Source organism: Rhinoderma darwinii, chromosome 1, assembly GCF_050947455.1.
Source record: "Rhinoderma darwinii isolate aRhiDar2 chromosome 1, aRhiDar2.hap1, whole genome shotgun sequence".
Lineage (NCBI taxonomy): Eukaryota > Metazoa > Chordata > Amphibia > Anura > Rhinodermatidae > Rhinoderma > Rhinoderma darwinii.
In genome coordinates, this window is record NC_134687.1 from 82,537,885 (window position 1) to 82,564,225 (window position 26,341).

The window sequence follows — 26,341 nt, forward strand, 5'->3', positions numbered from 1 at the left end:
TGTGTCCTGAAGGGGTTAATAGATGGATCTGTTTATGATAAAAGAAAAATCTATTTAAACAGAAACACTTTAAATTGCTTAACCACCTAACAGTTTATCCTGAGCTGGGACTGCAGGAAAAGGGCCTTCGCTTTGTGACAGGAGAGGGAGCTGCCAGTCAAGGCTGTCACCGGCTAGATCTTGTCTGAGCTACAGCAGGTTAAAGGGGGAGCTGCATATACTGTATCTGTGTGAACACCAGAGGGGGGATAAGCGGGGGATGTGCCGGCAGTGTGCAGGAAGAGGAGGGGGATCTGTAAACCTTCTTCAAATGTACATGTTAATGGAGCAATTGGGGGTAATTGACTTGAAAAACCCGTAGATGGCCGTTATCTTATGCCAGTTTAGCTCTATTGATCATAGCCTTTACATTACTCTTGTAGATGATAATCACAATATCCAGTGGTAGCACAGTGGAGCCTATAAGATATACGTATATGTGTGTGTGTGTGTATATGTATAATATATAATATAATGTATACTATACCTTGTGCTATTTTTTTTTTTATCGGGTTACAATAGAGTTCTATAAAAATAAAGTATATCATTCTTGGGATCTATTGTGAAAATGATTCATTAGCATGGTTAAGGCTATGTTCACATCTGCGTCATTATTTCCGTTTTTCTGTTAGAGGTACAGAAAAACGAAAATAACAGATTTCATCATGGTTTTTTTCATTTTACCAGATAAGGCCCCCTGCACACAACCGCGCACATAATCACGGTCCGTGATTATGGGCACTAACGGCTGCAGAAAGCCACCCTCATTTGCGGGCCGTGCTCCAATATGTAGTATGGCAGCACGGTTCGTAAAAAAGCAAAAAATAGGACATGTCCTATCTTTTGCAGAGCCTTTCTGCGGCACGGACACCTTCCCGTAAATATACGGGAAGGTGTCCATGGGCAATAGAAATGAATGCGTCCATAATTACGGTCCGTAATTACGGATGAAATCTACGGTCGTGTGCATGGGGCTTAAAATAGCGCTGCATGCTGCACTAGTTTGTCCAGGATTTTTGGCGGAATCTGCGACAGAGGCTCCCAACAGATGTGAACGAAGTTTATTATTTAAATACGTGACAAATGGATTTTTATAAGTGTGTGTTTCCTTCTTAACGTAAATCTTAATTGCCATAAAAAAAAAAAACTTCATGCGGACTGTTCTAATTGGAGACATTGAATAGAATGCACCGTTTGCTGATGATGACCTTTTGCTGCTCTGCAGCTTCTCTTGCTCACTCGGAACTGTAAAAGGTCAGAACTTTTAATAGATAATATATTTTTGTTCTGCCCTTTCTCTATCTGACGATTCCTTCTTATTTCTTACAGAATGGTCTGCCTGACACACAGGCCAAATTCCACATTATGTTTTTGTTTTTTGCTGCCGCCATGTTCTCTGTTAGCCTGTCCTCCTTATTTGGCTATCACTGCTGGCTTGTCTGTAAGAATCGCTCAACACTGGGTAAGTCACAATACCTGCTCCATCTGCCCGAGGAAATGTAATTGCTGTATTGGTTTCAATGGAACTACTGATATTTGATAACTTGGCCACAATTAAAGAGCAATAACTACCTTGTAAAATTAGTATTTCCACTCAAATTAAAAAAGTAGAACTTTTATTTAAAAAATTAAAATTTTTAATTCAATTACTTTCTAGTTTTATCTGTTTTTGGTAAAGCTGGATGACGACCAATATTGCCACCAATAAACCTCCCAAGTTTTCATTCAAGACCCTTGAATTAAAAATATGATTTGACAATAGCCGTCTCCAAATTTGGGTTATCAAAAATACCTTGTTTAGGATTTTTAAGGTTTACACTGAAAATTGTTTATAAAGTTATTATACCCTAACACACAAGAAACCAATATATCTGTCACAGCATCCATCGCTATTCATTTGATACTGGGTGTAAGTACTTGGCCGCCAAATGTTAAAAGTGCAGGAAGCAAAACTCGGTCTCCAGGGCCAACGTTTTAGTCCCCACGGAGACTGGGTTTTGTCCATCCCTTAGACATATGTTCTATAATGATTTAATGAGGCTATAACGTGATTATTCTCTATGTATAATTGTGTAAGACCAGTAGGAGTTACCCACAAAAAAAAAATAATAATAATTGAGCTGCCAAGTTACTATAAATGATATTTAAAAACACCAGCAGAAAAAAATGGGACATAGATAACTTCAAAACCACAAAAAAGGCCATACTTACTAAGTAGGTGGGTGATAACCCGTTCCCAGCAGGACGTAGACAGGTCAAAAAATGCTGCAGAAGGAGGTGCATTAAATAGTGATAGCCACTCCCACTAGCAGTGAGGGGAGTGGCGAACTAAGTGCTCACAAGTGTGTGATAAATGAGTGTCAGTGTTAGTGTAGTGCTAGGGTGTGACTGTATGGTAAAAAAGAAATGTGTATGTATGGAAGTGTCAGAACTGTGTGATAATGTAATAAAAAGTAAATGTGTGATGAATAGGGGTCAGTGCCGCGGCGTTACAAATAGGCAGTGATCCGGCAAGATATGCTATGCCTGACGACCAGCACATTATCCCTCCATGTATTACACATAGTACTGACACCCCATGTACTATTCACAGCACTGACCCCTATTCATCACACATTTACTTTTTATTACATTATCACACAGTTCTGACACTTCCATACATACACATTTCTTTTTTACCATACATTCACACCCTAGCACTACACTAACACTGACACTCATTTATCACACACTTGTGAGCACTTAGTTCGCCACTCCCCTCAAGACTAGTGGGAGTGGCAATCACTATTTAATGCACCTCCTTCTGCAGCATTTTTTGACCTGTCTGCGTCCTGCTGGGAACGGGTTTTCACCCACCCACTTAGTAAGTATGGCCTTTTTTGTGGTTTTATAAATTATATTTAGCTATTAAAGTGGTTTCTAGGAAAACTAGGTGACAATCAATAGGGAATCATTACAACTCTCGCAAGTGTCAGGCAGATGGACTACTGAATTGGAAATCAACCTAATTATGCAGTAATATGGGAGCAGAGGGAATACAGCTAGGGTATGTTCACACAGGGCAGATTAGCTGCGGATTTTTCGCAATGAATATCATTGTGGAAAATTTGCAGCGTATTACAGTAGCAGTAAAGTGGATGAGATTTCAACAAATCTCATCCACACACTGGAAAAAATCATCTGAGAAAATGTTCATACACTCAGGGACTTTGCATATGTGACATAGTGCCCAGAAACCAATCCAGCAAAATCTGTACTCCAAAAGCCAAATGGCGCTCCTTCCCTTCTGAGCCTTTCTGTGTGCCCAAACACCAGTATATGACCACAGGCTGTAATACTGTGAACCGCCGCTACAAGTGTATCTGTGATTCTCAGTGTGAACAGTAAAGGAAATTAAGTGGAGGCAGCGCTCGTATAAGCACTGTGGCCCCTTCAAAACAGCCGATCGACGGGGTGCCGAGTGTCGGTCCCTGACTGATCAGATATTGATGGCCTATCCTGAGGATAGGCCATCAGTTTTTGTGGACTGGAAACGCCACAACATCTGCAATGGTCATATGGTGTCAGCGAACCAGCTTTGGAAATTTTTTCTCTAAAAGCCAGTTTGCGCACCATTCTTTGTAAGCGCCACCTTACGCCCAGCGTGTAAAAAATGCACACATATTTGGTATCGTTGAAGCCGGTAGAAGTTGCCAAATATGTATTCAGGTGTGTTTACCGAGTGCCATGCACCAGCTGTAAAAAAAAAAAAAAAATCACCTAAAATCACACGTTCACATTTTTTTCAAATTTATTATCCATTTTTCCTTCCATATTTAAAAAAAAAAGTAAAATACAGTATATCTATTCTTTTTTTACACAATATGGAAGCACAATATGTTCTGAAAAAAACAAGACCAAATACCTGTAGGTTGGAAAAATAATAGAACAACAATTTGCTTTTAAATTGGCACATGGCTAAAACGCAAAAATTGGCCTGGGCAGGAAGGGGGTAAAGCTCCTGGTCAGGAAGTGGTTAAGATCTCTAGGCTTGTTATTGAGTAGGAATAATCCTTGTTCATATTCTGTCCATGGTCGTGTGGTTGACACACAGGTCCTGGGAGCGTTAGAAGTCACAGCTCTGATACACATACTGTAACGAGATGTGCACCTGTAAATCCATCACATGACCATAGACAGAAGTTTATTCACTGGAAGTAAATAATTTTGTTCCTACTGAACGTTTTATAACTTTTTATTATACAAAAAATAACATTAATTTGCTGAAACCGGACAATCACTGGAAGCAGCAATTTTTATTATTTTTATTTTCATCTACGCATTTTGAAAACCATAACTTTTTTATCGACATTATTTTTAGTTGTATTTTTTAATGGCACAATTTTGGGTAAATGTAATGGGGCAGATTTACTGTTCAAATTGAACATAATTCTGGCGTACATTCTGTTAACTGTTTCAGACACTTTTCAACATGCTCGACAAGGGGGTGTCGCATTATGGGGAAGGGGTGTGATCTGGCAAAAAGGGGCATGGCTGAAAATGTGACGCTGTGCTCCAAATGGCGCCAACATTTTGGTGCAAAATACTGGCGTAAACTAAGCCAAGAGAAGAAAATAAAAGATTAATCCAGCGCTTGTGAAGAATATTAAAAGGAAGCAATGTTCCAAGTTTATTTTCCAAAGGTTTAAATTTTTCAAAGTGTATGGGGGTGGTGACAGCAGCCTACGCGTTTCAAACAATGCTCTTGTCCTTATTCATGGCTCGTGTCTAAGACAACTATTAGGTGGATGCACCAAATTTATCATTCAGCTTGCACTACTTTGATAAATTTGGTGCATTTGCATTTTCTGACTGCCCGGTCTAAGTTTGCAACTTAAATTTAGACAGTATGAGCAAATCTGCCCCATTGTGTTGATCAACTCTGAATACGTTTTTTTTTTTAGTGTGTAATGGAATTAAAACTGCAAATTTGTGTTTGTTGTTTTTTTTTTATACCTTGCACATAAATTACATGTTACCTTTTTGTTCTGCAGGTCATTATGATTGACCCGCAGATTTATATAGCTTTTTTTTTATGTTTTACTACTTTTGTTGCCACATTTTGAGCACTATAATTTTTTTTTTTTAACTGTTGACTGTGCTGTGTGAGGGCTTAATTTTTGTGGGATAAGTTGTAGTTTCAACTCGTACCATTTAGGGGTACATATGACTTTTTGATGACTTTTTATTTCTTTTTGTGGGAAAGGCGCGATGACCAAATCACAGCAACTTATATATTTTGTCAGCATTCACCGTGCAGAATAAATAACGTTTTACTTTTCTAGTACGAGACATTACGAGACATTACAGATACGACTATACCAAATATTTGTATTTTTTTTTAATATGACAAAGCATTGTAAGGGAAAAAAAAATGTTGTTTGTTTCTCTCTGTATTTTGATTTCTTTATTTTTCTATAAACTTTATTTAACTTTTTTTTTATCCACTCTATGGAACTTGAAGATCTGATCTCCTGATCACTTCTATAATTCATCTACAAAAGAGCCGCATCCCTCTGTAAAACCGCTTAGATGCTACAGTCCCTATTGACCGCTGCATCTATGGGGTTAAACGGACAAGATCAGGGTAAGCTCCACTCCTGGCTGCTAGAGCGGGGCGTCGGCTGTATAACTGGCACCCGCAAAGGATGGCGTGGGCACAACTCCTGTGTCTGTACCATTACTGCAACGTACTATTACAGCAGTTCATGTTTAACTACCATGTCCTTGAGTCGGTTGTGTTGGTTTTCCAGTACCATCTGGCACCTCACAGTGAATAAAGTACATAATCTCAAGTCTTCGAATTAATTTTCCAGTTGAACTAACTGTATTTAAATTATTAAAAATTGCCTTGTCCTCTGCCTGGCATTACTTCTTTCATTGTAACTAATCATGTCTTTTATTCCTGATAGAGGCTTTCAGATCACCAGTATTCAGGCATGGCACAGATAAAAATGGCTTCAGTCTTGGATTTAGTAAAAATCTGCGACAAGTATTTGGGGATGAGAAGAAATACTGGCTGCTGCCTTTATTTACAAGGTATAGTTAAGTCATCACCTTAAAAAAATGCATATCATTTTATGCATTTCCACTTTTTTGTTTTCCTTTTCAAATACATCTAAGTTTAGCACTACTTAAAGTGAGCACTAAAGTTTTTGTAAACATCAAAATGATCAATAGTTTTTCTAATGGCTTTAATAATGAAGGGCATATAGTGTTCTAATATATGTTGATGTTAAAATTCAGTTTCCCAGCTGTGCTCTTTGGGGCTTTAGTTGCAGAGAAGTGCTTTGCTGGATAGTTTGGGACATAATGAGCAGAGTCATCTTCATTATAATTAGAGCGTAGGCAATTTCATGACTGCTCTGTTCTATTGCTGGATGTCTAGATAAAGCAGGATAGCAACAAGGCTCTGTTTGTATCCCCCTGTCACTCCATGGTCTCTAGGGGAGGGAAGGGGCTATACTCACTTCCTGGAAACTTCAATAATCAATGATATTTCCCTGTCTATTGACTCCCATTCAATTCAGCTGCCATAAAACACACACATGCACGGTATATACAGACAATGCAGGAAGGAAGGATGTATCTCCAATATGGCTCCCTCCAGAGAAAGTTTTTAAGAATAAAAAATAAATACCTCCTTTCAGCAGGAATGGCTAATGCATCCTGTGCACAAGTCGCACACCCCTAAAGTCCGTATGATGCTAGTATAAACAGGGCCTAAGCTGAGGTCTTCTTATTTGGCTATTGTAAAAGAAACATGTCTGTCGCATGAATGTTTAAATTCTTTAACCATATGAGCCCCTTCTACATCCATTGGAAGGCTTATTTTCACAAATGTATCCGTCTTTCAGTAATCTTAGAAAGACTCTTGTGTATAAGAACATAGTAGGGATGGCAGGAGAAAGCAAAGGTGAGGGACTGCTCAGATAAAATGTCATCCTAAACTCCTTCTACCCTTCAGCTTAGGGGATGGCTGTTCCTTCCCAACATGTCTGGTGAACCAGGATCCTGAACAAGCATCTACACCTTCAGGAACCAATGTAGCAACCAAAAGGTAGATTTCTGCACCACCTTGTAACATTTTGCTAGAAGTCATAGTAATGGCATCCTATAAAGATTTTTTTTGTTAAAATATCCCTAGAATGAATAGAGAAACCTAAATTGTTATATTAACTCAAATAATATAATAAAATATTCGGCTCTAATGCATTAAATGCAAATCGTAAAAGGAACAGGATAAACAGGCAGACAAACACATCGCCAGAGGTCACTAATTAAATAGGTTTTTCTTCTTTGTAAATATTTATGCTTTTAAGGGTTTTTTTCACCTAAATTTCCGTGGTACAATTGAATGGGCGTTTTCCAACTCTTCATAATATACTTACATATCAAATTCTGCACAGAATAGACTGTGTAACACCACAGTGGCCAGTGTTTGGGGAGGGATGTCACTTCATCGCTCTTTGATGACAACAAAAATCTATGAGACACCTGCCACTGTGGTGATGTGTAGTCCATTTGGCTCCAAATTTAAAAAGGTAAGTGTATTACAATGTAGATAATTAAAAAAAAAAAAAAAAAATAATAATAATAGTTTAAATATTTACAAAGGAGGAATGCAGATAATTAAAAAAGGGAAATAAATGAATACCTTAAATGCTATGAACACCTTTCAGGGCATTTTTTTTTTAAAATAAATAGATTAGTCAGTGTGTTTACTGTAACTTTGCAATTAGTCTTTATTAAAAAATTGTTTTACTTTTGGAGAACAGCTGTTCTGTATTCTCTATAAAGAACAGTTTTATCGCTGGTTTTACACTGAATCCGTCATTCCCGTGGACCTGACAGGTTCAGTGTGTCTGTGACAAGCAGGATCCACCTGTAAACGATCACATCTAAATTCATATCTAAGATTAAATATTTACAAAGGAGGAATCCGTTTCAAACAATGTAAGACTTTCTGTCTTTATTTTTGGGTAAAATTGTTAAAAGTTATATTTAATGTTGGTAATGTTGTGACATTCAAACCTGCCAGCATTGCACTGATGAAACAACACTGGAGGTAGGTGGTCACTATACCTTTATCCATTACTCTCCCATCCTAAAACTATTAATTTAAGTACATCCCATTAAAAATCAGTCTGTAGTGTGCTACTAAATAAGCAGTGCTACTGACCGTGTCCAGATTACTGTCCATACTACTTGCTTAAATTTCCCAAACTATGCTCCTTCTCCAGTGACAGGCAAGAAACTACATGAGGAGCCTATCAGAGAATGTTCACATGCAACTTCTTCCTATACCACGACTTGCTAAGCACTGTGGCATCCCAAGACAAGACAGAAATCCAGGGCTGCCCTGCTGGATCTTACAGACTTGTCTGGCCCTTTGAATACCCAATTTGAAAGGCCACTACAGAATGTAGAACTGGCAAGTCAGGAAGAATCCCCGTCACTGTCTTCACAAACTAACTCATCCAAGTTTTCCAATGTCTTTGAAAGGTTAACGTGATAGTGACATGACATGACCCCCACCGATCGCTAAAATGAAGTTGCAGAAGCTCTCGGATGAGCGCTGAACCGCTTGGTTTCTGATCGGCTTTCCTTAGAAAAAAAATGTAACAGTGTATGGACTCAATATAGACTCTATGGTCCCGTACACCGTTACATCGGCTTTTCGAGAAAAGCCGATCAGAAACTAAATGGCTCAGTGCTCACTCTAGCGCTTCTGCCACTTCGTTTTAGCGATTGGTGGGGGTCTCAGTGCTCAGTCCCCCACCGATCAAAACTCTGAAAGTTTAGTTACCCTTTAGGCCTTATTCACACGAACGTGTTAAACTTCCGTGTGACGGCCGTTGAAACAACGGCCATCAGTCGGACCTATATAATTCAATGTGGCTGTTCACACAGCCGTTGTTTTAACGGACCGTGTGAAGGGTCCGTGAGAAAATAGGACATGTCCTATTTTTCACGCTTCGCGCATCCCTCCATAGACTCTAGTCTATGGGGGATTCGTGATATCGATTCTGCAGCGCAGAGCATGGATGCACCACGGAAGTGAAAAACTGCAGTTTTTCACGTCCGAGATGCGCAACGCCCGTGTGAATCTAGCCTTAAAGACATTTCAGGCAAAACAAAGATAAGCTCAATGAATCAGTTATCACAAGAATTTTTAATCTAGCCTCCTCTCCTTATATCTCTCCGTTTTTGTTTGTCATTAGTAAGGCCTCATGCACATGGCCGTGCCCGTGATTGCGGGCGCGGCGGGCCGCATTTTCGGGCCGTGCTCCCATACAAAGTATGTTAGCACGGCCCGTAAAAAACTAAAAGTAGGACATGCTCCATCATTCCTGGCACGGTTCTACGGCACGGACACCTATCCGTAGCGATACGGAAAGGTGTCAGCGGCCAATAGAACTGGGCGGGTCCATACTTGTGGACCGTATTACGGAGATTTTTTACGGTCATGTGCATGGGGCCTAAGCGCTGCTAGTAATAGTGGCCTATAGAGCCCTGTATGTCATTTCCAGTACACGATTGTTTCACAGCCGTCTTTTAGGTATACTTAGTCATGCTCCACCTCCTTGTGCTCCAAGCACCCCCACAAGAATATTTACTTCCCCCAACCTTGCTGCTCCCTTGTCACTCATTTTTATTAGCCAATCATGATCCATGAAATAATATGAAGCGCTTGTTGCAGGACCTGCAGGTTGTCTATCTTGCTTACCCCAGGCAGTGTTTTCTTCACCGATGAGAGGGATATTAAAGTGTGTTTGTGTATATACATCCTGCCCATGATTATATAGCAGCTTATACAGGGTTCTCAAGTGTTAGCAAAAGGCAGACAGGCAAGCCTACCCAGCCACAGGAAAGCCTCCTAAAAGTGATGAAAAAATAATGATAATGAATATAATAATTCTTGGTAAGTATATGCCTGAGTATATTGAGAAAATTAGACAGTGGAAATTCATCTTTGAATGTACATTAAAATCTGAAGTGAAGATGTTACGTTTTGTTTCTCTTTCGACACTAGTGCTGACAACCATCCGTTCCCTGCCAAACCTCTTCGGGAGTCTCAGAGTCACCTGCTGACCGACACCCAGTCTTGGACCGAGAACAACTGCACTGAAGAAAAGGGGAAACTTGGTAAGTTGTCAGAGACTTTGATATTATATTGGGTGTAGATCTAACCTGTAGGATCACTACATTTTTGATTCGCACATTTACCTGCTATTTTCGTTATTATATTAGTTTGGAGACCAAAATACATAATATGCTCCTTTAATTGTTTTATAGTAAGCATAGGGCAGTACTCCATCTGATTATCTCTTATCACATACTGTAAGGTGTAGAGTACTGTAGCTTGATACTAAAAGGGTCCGTTTTTTTCCAGGAACAGTGCAACTTTTGTTCACAGGCAGTCCTGGTATTGCAGTTACAGCCTCATTCAAGTGAATAGAGCTGATCTGTAATACCAGACAGAGCCCATGGATAAGAGTGGTGCTGTTTCTGGAAAATAGACAAATCCTTCTTTCTGTTTTGGACAACTCCTTTTAGGCTAGTGTTCCACGACGAAGTTTGGTCTTGTTACCGTCACGGTAAAAATTTGGGTCCTCGATGTTTTCCAAGTAACATTTTCTCTATTGAAAAACATTGAGGTTGCATGATAGTCACAACTGCCACACAACCAAAAGTTGCCGTGGATTCCTAGCCTTAGTAACTGTAACTGAGCTATTAAATGCAGAAGTTGGTAGCCTGTACACCTTTGGAAGGTACATGAACAATTTATTTAGTGGGTCAAAACACAACATTGGAACATAGTATTTGAAACCCTTCTGAACATGTACCTGACTGTTTTGCAGAGGAGGTTTATTTTGGTAGATTAAATCCATTATGATTTGTGGTGTTGTCAGGTGCTGTGATATGTAACGTGTTACTCTCTTCCTTATCGTCTGCTGCTTCTGGCATTTTAGGTTTTTGTTTTTTGTTTTTTGTTTTTTTTTACTCTGAAAATATTTTTACTGAACTTCATCCATCCACTCATCAACATTGCCAGGAAACCTTAACCCACCCATCAAATGCAGGCAGATATACTAGTCCTTCTCAATGAATTAGAATATAATCAAAAAGTTAATTTATTTCAGTAATTCAATTCAAAAAGTGAAACTCATATTCTATAGATTCATTACACACAGAGTGATCTATTTCCAGCATTTCTTGATTTTATTGTTGATGTTTATGGTAACAGTTAATGAAAACCCAATTTCAAAAATGATTTTTAATACCAAAATCTTGGCCTACTGAAAAGTATATACAGTATATGCCCTCAATACGTGGCCGGGGCTCCGTTTGCATGAATTACTGCATCAATGCGGCGTGGCATGGAGGCGATCAGCCTGTGGCACTGCTGAGATGTTGTGGAAGTCCATGTAGCCATGCAATATGAAAACGTTGTTGTAATCATGGCATAACTTTATTACAGATTTTAGCCATTGAAAAGGTCTGCAGTCATTTATCAAAAATGTTAATTTGCAGCACAGGTTGGGTACATTTCCAAGAGTCGAGTTACATCAACCGTGTTAATCTAGGTTGGCAAAAATTCATGTTGCAGAATAGGATTGAGCATTTTGGAGCACCGTTCTGCAGCATCAGCTCCAGCAGATATAATCACACCACTATATATAGCTGCATTGTTCAGTAGCATTCTTCGAAGCTTCACAGCATGGAAATGTGCACTTTTAGTGAATATCATCTACTCTTAAAACACTTGGGTCTATTAATATTTATGGACAGTCTCGTGTACCGCCATAACCAGCTGCACTAATGTATCTTCCTCCTTTCCATAGCAGTCAGCTACTTCTATTCCAAATTGTGATTTTATGCACATGTACCAATAAAGAGGATTAATAAAGCACCCTCAATTCCAGTTGTGGGGCCTTGGATTCTCTAAAAAGTTGCTTTTACTCTGCCTATGATTATCATTGCCTCATCTCTCCAGATTATTGGACTATTTTTTAGAATAGGAATTCACAATTATTGTATACAGAACCAATGGATTTTTTTTCTCTTTGATGAACCTTTTGCTTGATGAATCCTGATGGGTATGAATATAAACTGCTGTTATACTTATGACATGCAAGAAATGGCTTTACTAGTTCTCTTTTACAATGTTATTACATATTACTGAACATTGTAGAATGTAGACGCTCAGTATGACAGGTTATATGTGGCAGCTGATCTCCCCCATAGCAGTACCTACAATTGAGTAATTCAGCTTTGCTCTCCATTGCTTTCATTGGAATATGCCTTTGGAGGCATTGTAGCTTCTGTATGCTCACTTGGCCATTTAACTCTTGGAGCCCAACTTGGATGCGGTCTCCTGCCTAGTATGCAACCACTGACTGGGACTCGCATGATAAGATGTTGGAGTCCTTTGCTACATCCACATCTGAATTGGCACAATCCGTCCTTTGTAAGGCTACTACTGCCTGGGTTTGGCAACTTCTTGGGAAACTCAATGGAAAAACTGGACGATCCAGTCAAATGTCGTAAATCAGTAAATACTTTTGTAAAGGACATTTGGCTCACACTGAGGAAAATATCAAGTTTCTCTGTAAAGACCTTTGAAGTCAGATTAGATAACCCGTACATACACCAAAGACGTTTGGGCCATCAGTTTAGTTGCCAACAAAAGTAATTTCATGTGTTTTTACAAAGCCTGATCTGTAGATCTTACCTGCTGTATCTTCAATTCTTCATCCTTTACCCTCATTCTTTGGGTGAGCTACAGCCAGTGGAAGGACTGCTGTAGTGACATTGGAGGATAAATATGCATAGTATGCTAAGGAACTAGTCCTGGGCTACATGGAGAATTTTTGTTGCTCGAATCTCAAAGTAGCCCAGCCTTTTTCTATACTGAAATAGACCATAAATAGTATTTGTTAGGGGATCAGGAGGTTACGGCAGTAGATCCAGACATACACTGCTTTTTGAATTTTGGCATTGTTATTCACTTCAATAAGTCCAGTCTTAACACAAAATACAATGCTTTGCACTCCAAAGGGTTATGTTTGACTGTACCAGATGCCTTTTCTGTGCTCACTAAACACAAATTACAGAAACGCAATATCCTAAGCAGATAATGGAAAGATTAAGGCCCCATGCACACGAACGTGCTTTTGCGGCCGCAATTCCCCCGAAAATCCACGGGAGAATTGCGACCCCATTCATTTCTATGGGGCCATGCACACGACCATAGTTTTTACGGTCTGTGCATGGCCCGGCCATGTGCATTGCCCGCGATTTGCGGGTGGCTTGCGGCTGACAGTCCGCTGCCGGCTGACCCGAAAATCACGGCCGTGCACATGGCTACGGTCGTGTGCATGAGGCCTTATTCAGTACTTCTTTTTTTCTTAACTCTCTTTAGAAGTTAAGACATTTAAATATGTCATGATGGTGACCTATTGCTATTCAAATACAATATACCCAACTAGTATAGCCCCCTTTGACTGGCTTACTATATAGAATATGTATTATTTATGAATGTCAGACGTGGACAAATCTTAGTAAGGTCTAGGTGCGAGCTCCAAAGTTAAGAGACAGCAACGATATATTGTTCTCAACCTGGCAGTAGCACAATGAATGCACATTTAGAGAAGAAAAAAAAATCAGACACACTGCAGTTGAGTCTGGCTTTACACATTACTTAACCCCTTAAGGACGCAGCCTAGTTTTGGCCTTAAGGCTCAGAGCCCATTTTTCAAATCTGACATATTTCACTTTATGTGGTAATAACGTGGGAATGCTTAGACCTACCCAAGCGATTCTGAGATTGTTTTCTCGTGACACATTGGGCTTCATGTTCGTGGTAAAATTTGGTCGATATATTCAGTGTTTATTGGTGAAAAATTGCAAAATTTAGAGAAAATTTTGAAAAAATTGCATTTTTCAGAATTTAAATGCATCTGCTTGTAAAACAGACGGTTATACCACCCACAATAGTCACTAGTTCACATTTCCCATATGTCTACTTTAGATTGGCATCGTTTTTTGAACATTCTTTTCTTTTTCTTGGACGTTACAAGGCTTAGAACATAAACAGCAATTTCTCATATTTTTAAGAAAATGTCAAATGCCTTTTATTTAAGGTACCTGTTCAGTTCTGAAGTGGCTTTGAGGGGCCTATGTATTAGAAACCCTGATAAAACACCCCATTTTAAAAACTAGACCCCTCAAAGTATTCAAAACAGCATTTAGAAAGTTTTTTAACCCTTCAGGCATTTCACAGGAATTAAAGCAAAGTGGAGGTGAACTTTGCAAATTTCATTTTTCTTGCGGAATTTCAATTTTATTCATTTTTTTTTCTGTAACACAGAAGGTTTTACCAGAGAAACACTACTAAATATGTATTGTCCAGATTCTGCCGTTTTTAGAAATGTCCCACATGTGGCTCTACTGTGCTCGTGGCATAGAATACAAGTCCTAGAAGCAAAGAAGCACCTAGTACATTTTGAGTCCTCTTTTTTATTAGAATATATTTTAGGCAGCATGCTAGGTTTGAAGAGGTGTTGAGGTGCCAAAACAGTAGGAATCCCCCAATAGTGACCCCATTTTGGAAACTACACCCCTCAAGGAATTCATTTATGGTTGTTGTTACCATTTTGACCGCACAGTTTTTTCACAGCACGTATTTGAATTGGGCTGTGAAATGAAAAAAATGTCAATTTTTCCAATAAAATGTCATTTGTGATCAAAATGACTTAATTTCACAGGGAACAAAATACCCCATTTGGTTGCCCAATTTGTCCTTAGTGTGGCAATACCCCATATGTGGTGATAAACTGCCGTTTGGGCCCATGGGAGGGCTCAGAAGGGAAGGAGCGCTATATGTTTGTTGGAGTCCAGATTTTGCTGGATTGGTTTTCGGGTGCCATGTCGCATTAGCAGAGCCTCAGGGGTATCAAAGCAATGGAAACCCACCAAAAGTGACCCCATTTTGGAAACTACACCCCTCAAGGAATTCATTCATGGTTGTTGTTAGCATTTTGAGCACACAGTTTTTTCACAGCACGTATTTCAATTGGGCTGTGACATTAAAAAAATGACATTTTTTCCAATAAGATGTAATTTTTTATCAAAATTTCTTATTTTCACAGGGAACAAAATGCTCAATTTTGTTGCCCAATTTCTCCTGAGTGCAGCAATACCCCATTTGTGGCAATAAACTGCCGTTTGGGTCCATGGGAGGCCTCAGAAGGGAAGGAGCGCTGTGTGTTCTTTGGAGTCCAGATTTTGCTGGATTGGTTTTCGGCTGCCATGTCGCATTTGCAGAGCCCCAGAGGTATCAAAGCAATGGAAACCCACCAGAAGTGACCCCATTTTGGAAACTACACCCCTCAAGGAATTCATTTATGGGTAATGTGACCATTTAGACCCCATAGTTTCTTCACAGAACTTATTTGAATTGGGCTGGGAATTAAAAAAAAATATATTTTTTCCAATAATATGTCATTTTAGCTCAAAAATTCTTATTTTCGGTGGGGGCGTGGCCAGCTACTGATGTGAGAGGACGTGTGTGGCGATAGCTCCGGGCCGGCATCCTGCATTATATCCTCCTGACGGTACTGTAATCCGTGAAAGTTGCCAAAATTCCTTACCAGCTACGTCGGAAGGGAAGGACATCTCCCAAAAAAAAGATGAGCCCGCCTAAAGCGATGAATGCGGCGGAAAAACTGAAATCCTATGCCCGCGTGGTGATCCAAGATGGCGCTGGCGGGTGCTCTGCTGGGCAGGCCGCGGCAATGGCAGGGACATCCACATCAGCTCCCCCGGAACAGGATGCGGGACTCACGTTGCAGGAGGCATCGGATAAGCTGCTGACAGCCATCCTTGAGACACGTACGACACTCACGGCCAAGATAGATGAGGTGAGAGTGGACGTGGGCCTATTGAGGCAAGACCTGCAGAATGTGCGGGAAAGAGTGACGGAGACGGAGGGCAGGATTTCGGCCTTGGAAGATCTCACTGCTAATATGCCTGCGGCTATACAAGACCTGCACCGTAAAGTGGATTTGTGGCGCCAGAAAGCCGACGATCTGGAAAATAGATCGCGCCGTAATAATCTCCGCATTGTGGGGCTGCCGGAGAGGGCAGAGGGGCAGAGATCGGGAGAGTTTGTGGAGAAATGGCTGAAGGAGACCTTCCCAGATGCGCCATTCTCGTTGGCGTATGCGGTAGAAAGGGCGCACAGGGTTCCAGCACGATTACCACCTCCGGGTGCTCCCCCAAGACCTCTGCTTGCTCGGATGCTGAACTGCAAAGATCGGGATACGGTTCTGCTGGAAGCTCGGAAGGCCGGAGGGATTCGATTTGGAAATGCTTCTGTGTCCATATACCCGGATTTTTCTCCTGATCTGCAGAGACAGAGGGCGTCTTATGTCCCTATCAAGCGCCGACTACGGGACCTGCAGATTCCTTATTCGATGGCATATCCGGCTAGATTGCGGGTTGTGGATGGAGACAGGGCCATATTCTTTACGAATCCAACTGAGGCGGAAGAATGGATTACAAGAAAGCATAGGCAATCTCCCCGAAGATGAGAGCTGTGGCTATGCAGGATGGAAGTTATATCTGACATATGGAACTCATGGATACCCCATATTGCTTATAGCACGGACGTTCCAGCTAAAAGTATCCTTCTAAGATAATGATGTGATGATGTACCGTATTGTCTGCAACTTGTTATGGGGGGCATGAGGCCCATGTTATAGGGTGGGCAGTTTAAGGCCCATAGTAACATCCTTATATGTTCTAAATTGAAGGTATGGGGGACCGATATTATACGTCAGGTATTAAAATGTCTTTAAAAGGGCCTGGGGATGCTGGCTCGGGGGTGTGCTACACTTATACAGACAGTGTATTTACGGCAGAAGCACGCTAGCCGTAGAAACTACCCCCTAGAGTATAGGCTACAAAGGTTAGCTCCTGTTGAGCAATGTTTGTTTTTTAAGTTGTTATGAAGGATATTGAGTCAATTCACATTACAGCAGAACACGGCTTAGATATTGCATACCTACGAGTCATGGAGGGCAATGCATATGGGACTGGGATAATTGTTACTCAGGGGCTGGGGGATAGGTTTCAGGGCAGTAATGCTCCAATGTGTGTTAACAGTATGAAATGGCAGGATTACGGTTAATGTCCTGGAATGTCCGGGGAATGGGGTCTCCTGAAAAGAGGCATATGATATTTGCTACTGTGCGGGGACAGCGTCCACATATAACGTGTCTACAAGAAACACACATGACACCGGACACTGTGTCGATTCTGAATAAGCCCTGGGTACAGTGGGTGGGACACGCTTCGCACACTTCGTACTCCAGAGGGGTGGCCATCTTAGTACACGCAGAGCTTCGTTGGAAATTGCTACAATCCAGTGTGGACCCGGAGGGGCGGTACATTTTTTTACACGCGGTTCTAGATGATTGCCCATATGTGATTATGGGGGTGTATAATCCTCCACCAGCCTCATTGGCAGTAATTCAGGAAGCCGTCCGGTTTGTGGCAGCACACCCCGGGGTTCGAGTGATCATGATGGGGGATCTCAACTTGGTTATGGACCCAGGTATGGATAGACTTCCGGGGAATGGGAGTAGAGGCCCTGGTAATCCCACTCAGTTGAGCATGTTGGTAAAGGAAATGGGATGGATAGACTTGTGGAGGGTGACACATGAAGGGATCAGAGAATTTACATGCCACACCTTGCAGTACAACGCGCTGTCCAGAATTGATTATATATTTGGATCACATGCGGTTTTCCAGGGGATAGAATCAGTGGATCATTTACCGAGGGGGATCTCGGATCATAGCCCGATATTATTGACATTAAAAAGGCCACAGGTAGGCAGAAGGGGGATGGGTAAAATACATCCGTTTTGGCTTCAGCTCATCCAACAGAATGATCGCATACCGGATCAGTTATCAATTTTTATAGAAGCGCATGCTCAGATGGAAAATCGGTCACTGGTGTGGGATACCCTCAAGGCCTATTATAGGGGGTGTCTCCGATCCTCCATATCCTATGTAAAACGAGCATCCGCCCTGCAGGAGGAGGACATAGCATGTCAATGTTCACAGGCGGAAGGGGCATTTGTTCAGGATCCCACACCAGCTAACCGGAATGCATGGCTGGATTTGGGTAGACAGTATTTGCAGATCCTGAGGGATAAGACATCGCGTAGCTTATTCTTTAGCAAACAATCCCATTTTGAACTGGGCAACCAATCGGGTAAAATTCTGGCACAAATGGTACGGAACAGCTCTAGATCCCCCCCGGTGATGGGCATAGCGGGGCCTGGAGATGAGATCTACACCTCCCCGGGAGAGATTCTCGAGCAATTTACACAGTTTTATGATCAGCTGTATGCATCGAAAGTTGATTATAGGATGGAGGAGATGGAGAGCTACTTGGACGGAATATCGTTTCCTTCATTGACAGCGGAGGGGGTGGCATCGCTTGAGGCTCCATTTACGTTAGATGAGGTTTTGGAGGGAATGGCTTCATTGGCTAAGGGGAAGGCTTCAGGGCCGGATGGTATTCCTCTGGAGGTATATTTACAATATGGAGAGCTGCTGGCCCCCCAATTGCTGGCCCTGTTTGAACACAGCTATCGGAATTCCGCTCTTCCGGAATCCATGTGTGACGCCACCATAATTGTGTTGCTGAAGCCAGACAAAAAACCAGAAGAATGTGGTTCATATAGACCGATCTCATTGCTGACAGTGGATTACAAAATCTTGACTAAGATGTTAGCTAGTAGGCTCTGCAGAGTGATAAAAGAGATCATCCATTCAGACCAGTGTGGCTTTATACCTGGCAAGTCCACCTCAGAAAATATTAGGCGGGTACAGGTGGTGACACAGATCGGATGGGAGGAGCAGCAGGACTGGGCAGTGGCATCTCTGGACGCGGCAAAGGCATTTGACTCGGTAGAATGGCCTTATCTGCTGGCAGTACTGCGAAGATTTGGGTTTGGGGAGAGATTTATCAATTGGGTTTCCTTGTTATATAAATCTCCACGAGCGCAGGTGTTGGTGAATGGGGCCCTGTCCCCTTCCTTTGGCCTCCATAGGGGCACGAGGCAGGGGTGCCCTCTTTCGCCACTTCTCTTCGCTTTAGCCATTGAACCACTGGCTCTTAAAATTAGGAAGGATCCTGCATATATGGGAATTAGAATAGGAGACAGAGAGGACCGGATAGGATTATATGCGGACGATATGGCGTTGTTTATGGCGAACCCCAATGCCACCCTCCCCAGAGCTATTTCCCTTATTAACGATTTTGGAAGATACTCAGGGTTACTAATTAATTGGTCTAAATCGTATCTGATGCCATTGAGACAGGATAATTGTGGATGGGGCACCCAGTTTAGCGGACTGCCGGTAAGATCAGAGTTCAAGTACCTGGGGATTAATATTGCTAGAGATAGCACTAGATCGTATGGGTTAAATATAGCACCCTTGGTTACGTATCTAAGGGACAAAATACAGGTGTGGAAGGGCCTGCCTTTGTCAGTAGCAGGACGTGTCAATCTATTAAAAATGATAGTAATGCCAAAGTTCTTGTATGTGCTGGAGCACATGGATGTGTTGGTGCCTAAAAGGTTCTTTAAAATAATAAACTCGTTGTTTGCGCCGTTTGTGTGGGGGGGGGGGAGATCTAAACTCAAGTTGTCGATTCTACAAAGACCTAAAGATGAGGCTGGGGCTGCGTTACCGGATGTTTTTCTATATTATTTGGCGGGGCAGCTAAGGTATTTGATCTCTTGGGTCTCCCCCCCCCCCCCCCTAAAGACTAATGCTGAGAATCATCTAGCCCGAGTACTGGGCTTAAAAACTCTATGGCCGATACTGGAGCCGCATGATTTTAGGCACCGCTCTCTGTTACCCTTACATAAGCTGGCGAGACGAGTCTGGCAACAGGCTAAAGATGTACTGGGATGTGTGGGGGTGGTGGCGGAGAGTCCGCTGTGGGATAACCCGAGCTTTTCTCATTTGCATGGGTTGGTGGGGAAACGTTACTGGTCATCTAGAGAGGTAGTTACTGTATCACAACTGCTAACGGAAGAAGGGTCGGTGATGACGGTGAGCGAGATTCGGGCAGCATTCAATATACCGCCAGGGGATGAATTATATTGCATACAGCTTCATCATGCTCTAATAGCACAATTCCCATTGAACTCCGTGACATACTCTAGCTGTGACTTGGTGGTGAGGCTGTGCACGCCGTTTACAAGGGGTGCTATTTCCCAAATTTATTCTTATCTAATGGAGGCTAAAATGCAAATGGAGCCCCTGGGGGTGGAGGATAGGTGGCGTGCATTAATCCCACAACTCACAGCAGAGGAATGGAGGGAGGCGCAGGGCTCCCATCTGCTGGTTTCACCAGCTGCAAATAATAAACTTGTGCAACTGTTCATCATCCACCAATGTTATTTAACGCCCGTAAAGTTACATCGTATGGGAAGATTGGAGTCCTCACAATGTCATAGGTGTGGAGAGATGAGGGCAGACTTTATACACCTAATGTGGGGTTGTCACCGGATTCTTCGTTTTTGGGAGGAGGTGGTTGCATTATTAACGGCAGTGATGGGGAGGACGATAACTTGCAGGCCGGAGGTGTGTTTATTAGGACTGCTAAATGAGGAGCAATGGTCAGTATATGAGAAGATCTTTCTCAGAGAAACACTGTTTATGGCAAGAAAGGCGGTGGCCATGAGATGGATGGCGGATAGGATCCCGACAGTAGCGCAATGGCGCAAAATCGTCAATGACATGCTTCCATTTGAGAAAATAGTGTATAAACACCGGGGAAAGCCAGCTAAATTTGATCTGATCTGGGATGGGTGGTGCTCATCGAGCCTCACTCATTGTACAGTCCAAGGGCTGACAGCTGCTCTGGCGCAAGCTGGGGGTGGGAGAGGGTAAAAGACTAGGGAGGATGACATGTCCAGGTGCTCCAGGGTATGATGTACAAGAGGATTGGGGCGGGGTGATAGAATATTGAAATGTGGGAGTATTCCTATTCTCATGATGTAATGTAATAAAAGTCGGGGTGGAATGCATTGAGAATCCTGTATTATGTGTGTGTGGTCTGCGAACCACGGGTTATTATGATGGATACCTGCGAGTAATCCCTTTGTATATATTGAGTCTTCTGACATATGCACTATTGAATGTATAATGTTCTCCTGATGTATGTGATGGATTGACTCTGACAGTTAGGGTATGTTCACACGGCCTATTTACGGACGTAAATCGGGCGTTTTTGCCCCGAATTACGCCCGAAAATAGCGCCTCAATAGCGCTGACAAACATCTGCCCATTGAAAGCAATGGGCAGACGTTTGTCTGTTCACACGAGGCGTATATTTACGCGCCGCTGTCAAATGACGGCGCGTAAATAGACGCCCGCGTAGAAGAAGTGACCTGTCACTTCTTTGGCCGTAATTGGAGCCGCTATTCATTGACTCCAATGAATAGCAGCGCTAATTACGGCCGTAATTGACGCGGCGTTCAAGCGCCTGCACATGCCGGTACGGCTGAAATTACGGGGATGTTTTCAGGCTGAAACATCCCCGTAATTTCAGCCGTTACGGACCCCCGCCGTGTGAACATACCCTCACTTTTAATAAAACGAGTTTAAAAAAATAAAAAAAATAAAAAAATTCTTATTTTCACAAGAAATAAAATACTCCATTTTGTTGCCCAATTTGTCCTGAGTGCGGCAATACCCCATTTGTGGTGATAAACTGCCGTTTGGGCCCATGGGAGGGCTCAGAAGGAAAGGAGCGCTATGTGTTTGTTGGAGTCCAGATTTTGCTGGATTGGTTTTCGGGTGCCATGTCGCATTTGCAGAGCCCCAGAGCTATCAAAGCAATATAAACCAATCACAAATGACCCCATTTTGGAAACTACACCCCTCAAGGAATTCATTTATGGGTGTTGTGACTATTTTGACCCCATAGTTTTTTCACAGAACTAATTTGAATTGGGCTGGGAATGAAAACAAAATTATTTTTTTCAAATAATATGTAGTTTTGGCTGAAAATGTCTTATTTTCACAAGAAACAAAATACCCCATTCTGTTGCGCAATTTGTTCTGAGGGCCGCAATACCCCATTTGTTGTGATAAACTGCCGTTTGGGCCCATGGGAGGGCTCAGAAGGAAAGGACCACCATTTGGCCTACTGGGGATTTTCTAGTGCGAAGTCATGTATGCAGAAGCACCTGAGGTACCAGTACAGTTGAAACCCGCAAGAAGTGACCCCGTTTTAAAAACTACACCCTTAAGGCATTCATCTAGAGGTGTAGTGAGCATTTTGACCGGAGACCTACACCCCATAAACTGTAATGTGGGTTCTCCCGGGTATGGCAATACCCTACATGTGGCTGTTATCAGCTGCCTGGGCACACAGCAGGGCTCAGAGGGGAAAGACGAGGGGGGATAAGCTGTGCGGAGTGCATCAGGGTAAGTAAAATTGGGGTAAATTATAAACCAAGGGATGTATGATAAATTTTAAAACACTCTTTCATACAGAGCTCTGGTTATTCGGGTCACGTGTCACATTAATATATTGTGTCATCCATTATCGCCCTCTTATAGCAGACTTTGCACCTCTTTTGACTTTTTCCCTTCTTGCCAGTTTGGGGAACTTCCCCTGGAAAGCGTTGCCGCCCTGGTACGATGCGTGTGGCCCCGCTTCCAGAAGTACTGGGTGCCCCCCCTTCTTGGTCCCTAAAGATTAGGTTCTTGATAATCACCTCTTGAAATTCCTGGAAAGTTCCCGTCTGGCCTGCACATCGATGTAGCACGTACGCATTGTACAAAGCCATCTCTATGATGTGCCCGGCCAGCTTCTTATACCACACCGCATGGCGCTGTAGGGCTTCAGGGCTTGATCTTACAAGTCCATCCCTCCCATGTACCTATTGTAGTCCAGGATGCAGTCTGGTTTGGGGGTGGCCTTTCCTTCATATATCCTAAACCTGTAGGTATACCCTGATGCACTCTCGCAGCTTATACATCTTCACGCCATACCTTGCCCTCTTACCCGGCAGGTACTCGCGGAATTGAACCCTCCCTTTAAAATGTACCAGGGACTCATCAATAGAAATACACTTCTCGGGGTGTATGCTGGGGAAAACCGGGCACTGGAACGGTCTAATAGGGGTCTCCATTTATACAAACGGTCAAAACTGGGGTCATCTCGGGGTGGGCACGGCTCATTATCAGTATAATGTAAGAAGCGAAGTATTGCCTCATTTATTTATTTTTTTAGGTTCCAGTTCAGTTCTGAAGTTGCTTTGAGGGGCCCATATATTAGAAACCCCTATCAAATACCCCATTTTAGAAACTAGACCCCTCAAAGTATTCACAACAGCATTTACAAAGTTTATGAACCCTTTAGGTGTTTCACAAAAATTTAGAGCAAAGTAGAGGTGAAATTTAAATTATTTTTTTTGTCAGAAAATCCTCTTTATACCATTTTTTTTATAACACAAAAGGATTTATCAGAGAAACGCAACTTAATACGTATTGCCCAGATTCTGCAGTTTTGAGAAATATCCCACATGTGGCCCTAGTGCGGTAATGGACTGAAGCACCGGCCTCCGAAGCAAAGGAGCACCCAGTGGATTATGAGACCTCTTTTTTATTAGGCGCCGTGTCCGGTTTGAAGAGGTCTTGTGGTGCCAAAACATTGGGAACCCCCCAAAAGTGACCCCAATTTGGAAAGTAGACCCCTTGAGGAATCAATTGTAGTTTTCTTGGGGTGCATGCGGCTTTTTGATCAGTTTTTATTCTATTTTTAGGTGGCGTGGTGACTAAAAAACAGCAATTCTACTATTGTTTTTTTATTCTATTTTTTTTACAGCGTTCACCGTGCGCTATAAATAAAATATTCACTTTATTCTGCGGGGCGATACGATTACGGCGATACCAGATGTTTATAGTTTTTTTTTATGTCTTATGGCGTTTGCACAATAAAATACGTTTTGTAAACAATCATTCACTTTTTGTGTTGCCTTATTCTAAGAGCCATAACGTTTTTATTTTTCAATCAATCAAGCCGTGCGAGGACTTATTTTTTGCGTAACGAACTGTAGTTTCGATCAGTACCATTTTTAGGTACATGCGACTTTTTGATCTCTTTTTATTCCATTTTTTGGGAGGTGAAGTGACCAAAGAATTGTGATTGTGGTTCGGTTTATTATTATTTTATTTTACGGCGTTCACCGTGCGGGATAAATAACGAAATAGTTTTGTAGTTCAGGCCGTTACGGACGCGGCGATACCAATTATGTATAGTTTATTTGTTTGTTTATATATTTTTATTAATAATAAATGACTGATAAGGGAAACAGGGGGATTTTTACTTTTATTACTTTTAAATCTTTTATTTTCTTATTTTTACACATCTTTTTTTAACTTTTTTTTTACTGTATTACTTTGTCCCACTAGGGGACTTGAGGGCAGGAGGCCCTGATCGCTATTCTAATACACTGCACTACATGCGTAGTGCAGTGTATTAGAACTGTCAGCTACTCACTGACAGCAAGCATAGTGGGTCCTGACGTTGTCAGGACCCACTAGGCTTCCGTCTATGGCATAGCCGGACGCCATTGTTTGGTGTCCGGTTGCCATAGTCACCATCGCCGGCCGCTATTGCGTAGCAAGCCGGCGATGGCAGCTTAACCCCTAAAAAGCCGCGATCTCTATAGAACGCGGCTTTTAAGGGGTTAATCAGCGGGGACACAGCGATCGGTCCCCGCTGTAGGAGCTGTGACAGCTGCTGAACAAGACAGCAGCGTCACAGCTCCTGTATGTGTCGGGAGGACGGCCGAAACGGCCGTTACTCCAGAGACGTACTATTACGTCATGGAGCGCGAACGATACAGCTGCCATGACGTAATAGTACGTCAAGGAGCGGGAAGGGGTTAAAGGGGGTTATCCAGGATTGATGGTCTATCCTTAGGATAGGCCATCAAAATTAGATTGGTGAGGATCTGACCATTGGCACACCCTGCTGATCAGCTTTTTAAAGTGAATAGGCAGTGATGCAATACATCCGCTACGAAATTAACCGCACGTGAAAATGCGAAGAGGAATAAAACCTATGTAAACAATAAAGAGGCTGCAGCGCCCGTACCAGCACCCCAGCCATTTCAAACAACTGTTCGGAGGGGGTGCCGAGAGTTGGACCCCCACTGATCTAATATTGAAGACCTATTCTAAGGATATGTCATGCATTTTAGAAGTCCGGTAAAGCGCCTTTACATTTTTGCCTCCCAGTATTCAGACTTGAGCTCCCCGCTTCCTTCCGTGTCTTTCAGGTTTTGATTGCCACTTCAAGGCACTTGAGATCATTTTAGCTGAGCAGTCTATAATTTCCTGCACCTCTCTATGCTTTTCCCTCTCCAACCAACTTTTTATTTAAAGTACCTTTGTCATCAGAACAATGTCTGGAACGACCCATTTTACCCAGTATTTCAGAAAGAAATTCACTATAACCAATGTGCAACATTTGCCGCCCTCCTACCTTAAAGAGGCTCTGTCACCAGATTTTGCAACCCCTATCTGCTATTGCAGCAGATAGGCGCTGCAATGTAGATTACAGTAACGTTTTTATTTTTTTTAAAACGAGCATTTTTGGCCAAGTTATGACCATTTTTGTATTTATGTAAATGAGGCTTGCTGAAGTCCAACTGGGCGTGTATTATGTGTGTTACATCGGGGCGTTTTTACTTCTTTTACTAGCTGGGCGTTCTGACGAGAAGTATCATCCACTTCTCTTCAGAACGCCCAGCTTCTGGCAGTGCAGACACACAGCGTGTTCTCGAGAGATCACGCTGTGTCGTCACTCACTTCCTGCCCCAGGTCCTGCATCGTGTCGGACGAGCGAGGACACATCGGCACCAGAGGCTACAGTTGATTCTGCAGCAGCATCGGCGTTTGCAGGTAAGTCAATGTAGCTACTTACCTGCAAACGCTGATGCTGCTGCAGAATCAACTGTAGCCTCTGGTGCCGATGTGGCCGACACGATGCAGGACCTGGAGCAGGAAGTGAGTGACGTCACAGCGTGATCTCTCGAGAACACGCTGTGTGTCTGCACTGCCAGAAGCTGGGTGTTAACGAACAGAAGTGGATGATGCTGATTCGTCAGCATCATACACTCCCATTCCTAACGCCCAGCTAGTAAAA

The 26,341-nt window shown here is 42.4% G+C and overlaps 1 protein-coding gene and 1 long non-coding RNA gene across 7 annotated transcripts in view; one reads left to right on the forward strand and one right to left on the reverse strand.

Moving 5' to 3' along the window:
• The window catches only part of ZDHHC2 (zDHHC palmitoyltransferase 2), a 155,420-nt gene that overhangs the window by 118,823 nt on the left and 10,256 nt on the right, over positions 1-26,341 (forward strand). For all 6 annotated transcript variants that reach the window (XM_075860118.1, XM_075860120.1, XM_075860119.1 and 3 more), the window contains 4 exons: positions 1,369-1,501; positions 5,991-6,117; positions 7,046-7,138; positions 10,115-10,227. In XM_075860118.1, the coding sequence (XP_075716233.1) occupies positions 1,369-1,501; positions 5,991-6,117; positions 7,046-7,138; positions 10,115-10,227 (466 nt within the window). The remainder of the gene's footprint in view (positions 1-1,368; positions 1,502-5,990; positions 6,118-7,045; positions 7,139-10,114; positions 10,228-26,341) is intronic.
• Positions 7,826-10,308, reverse strand: LOC142751273 (uncharacterized). Its single transcript, XR_012882832.1, has 3 exons — positions 10,065-10,308; positions 9,809-9,958; positions 7,826-7,963 (listed from the first exon to the last, which is right to left on the reverse strand). It is a non-coding gene; the product is annotated as an uncharacterized LOC142751273 (long non-coding RNA).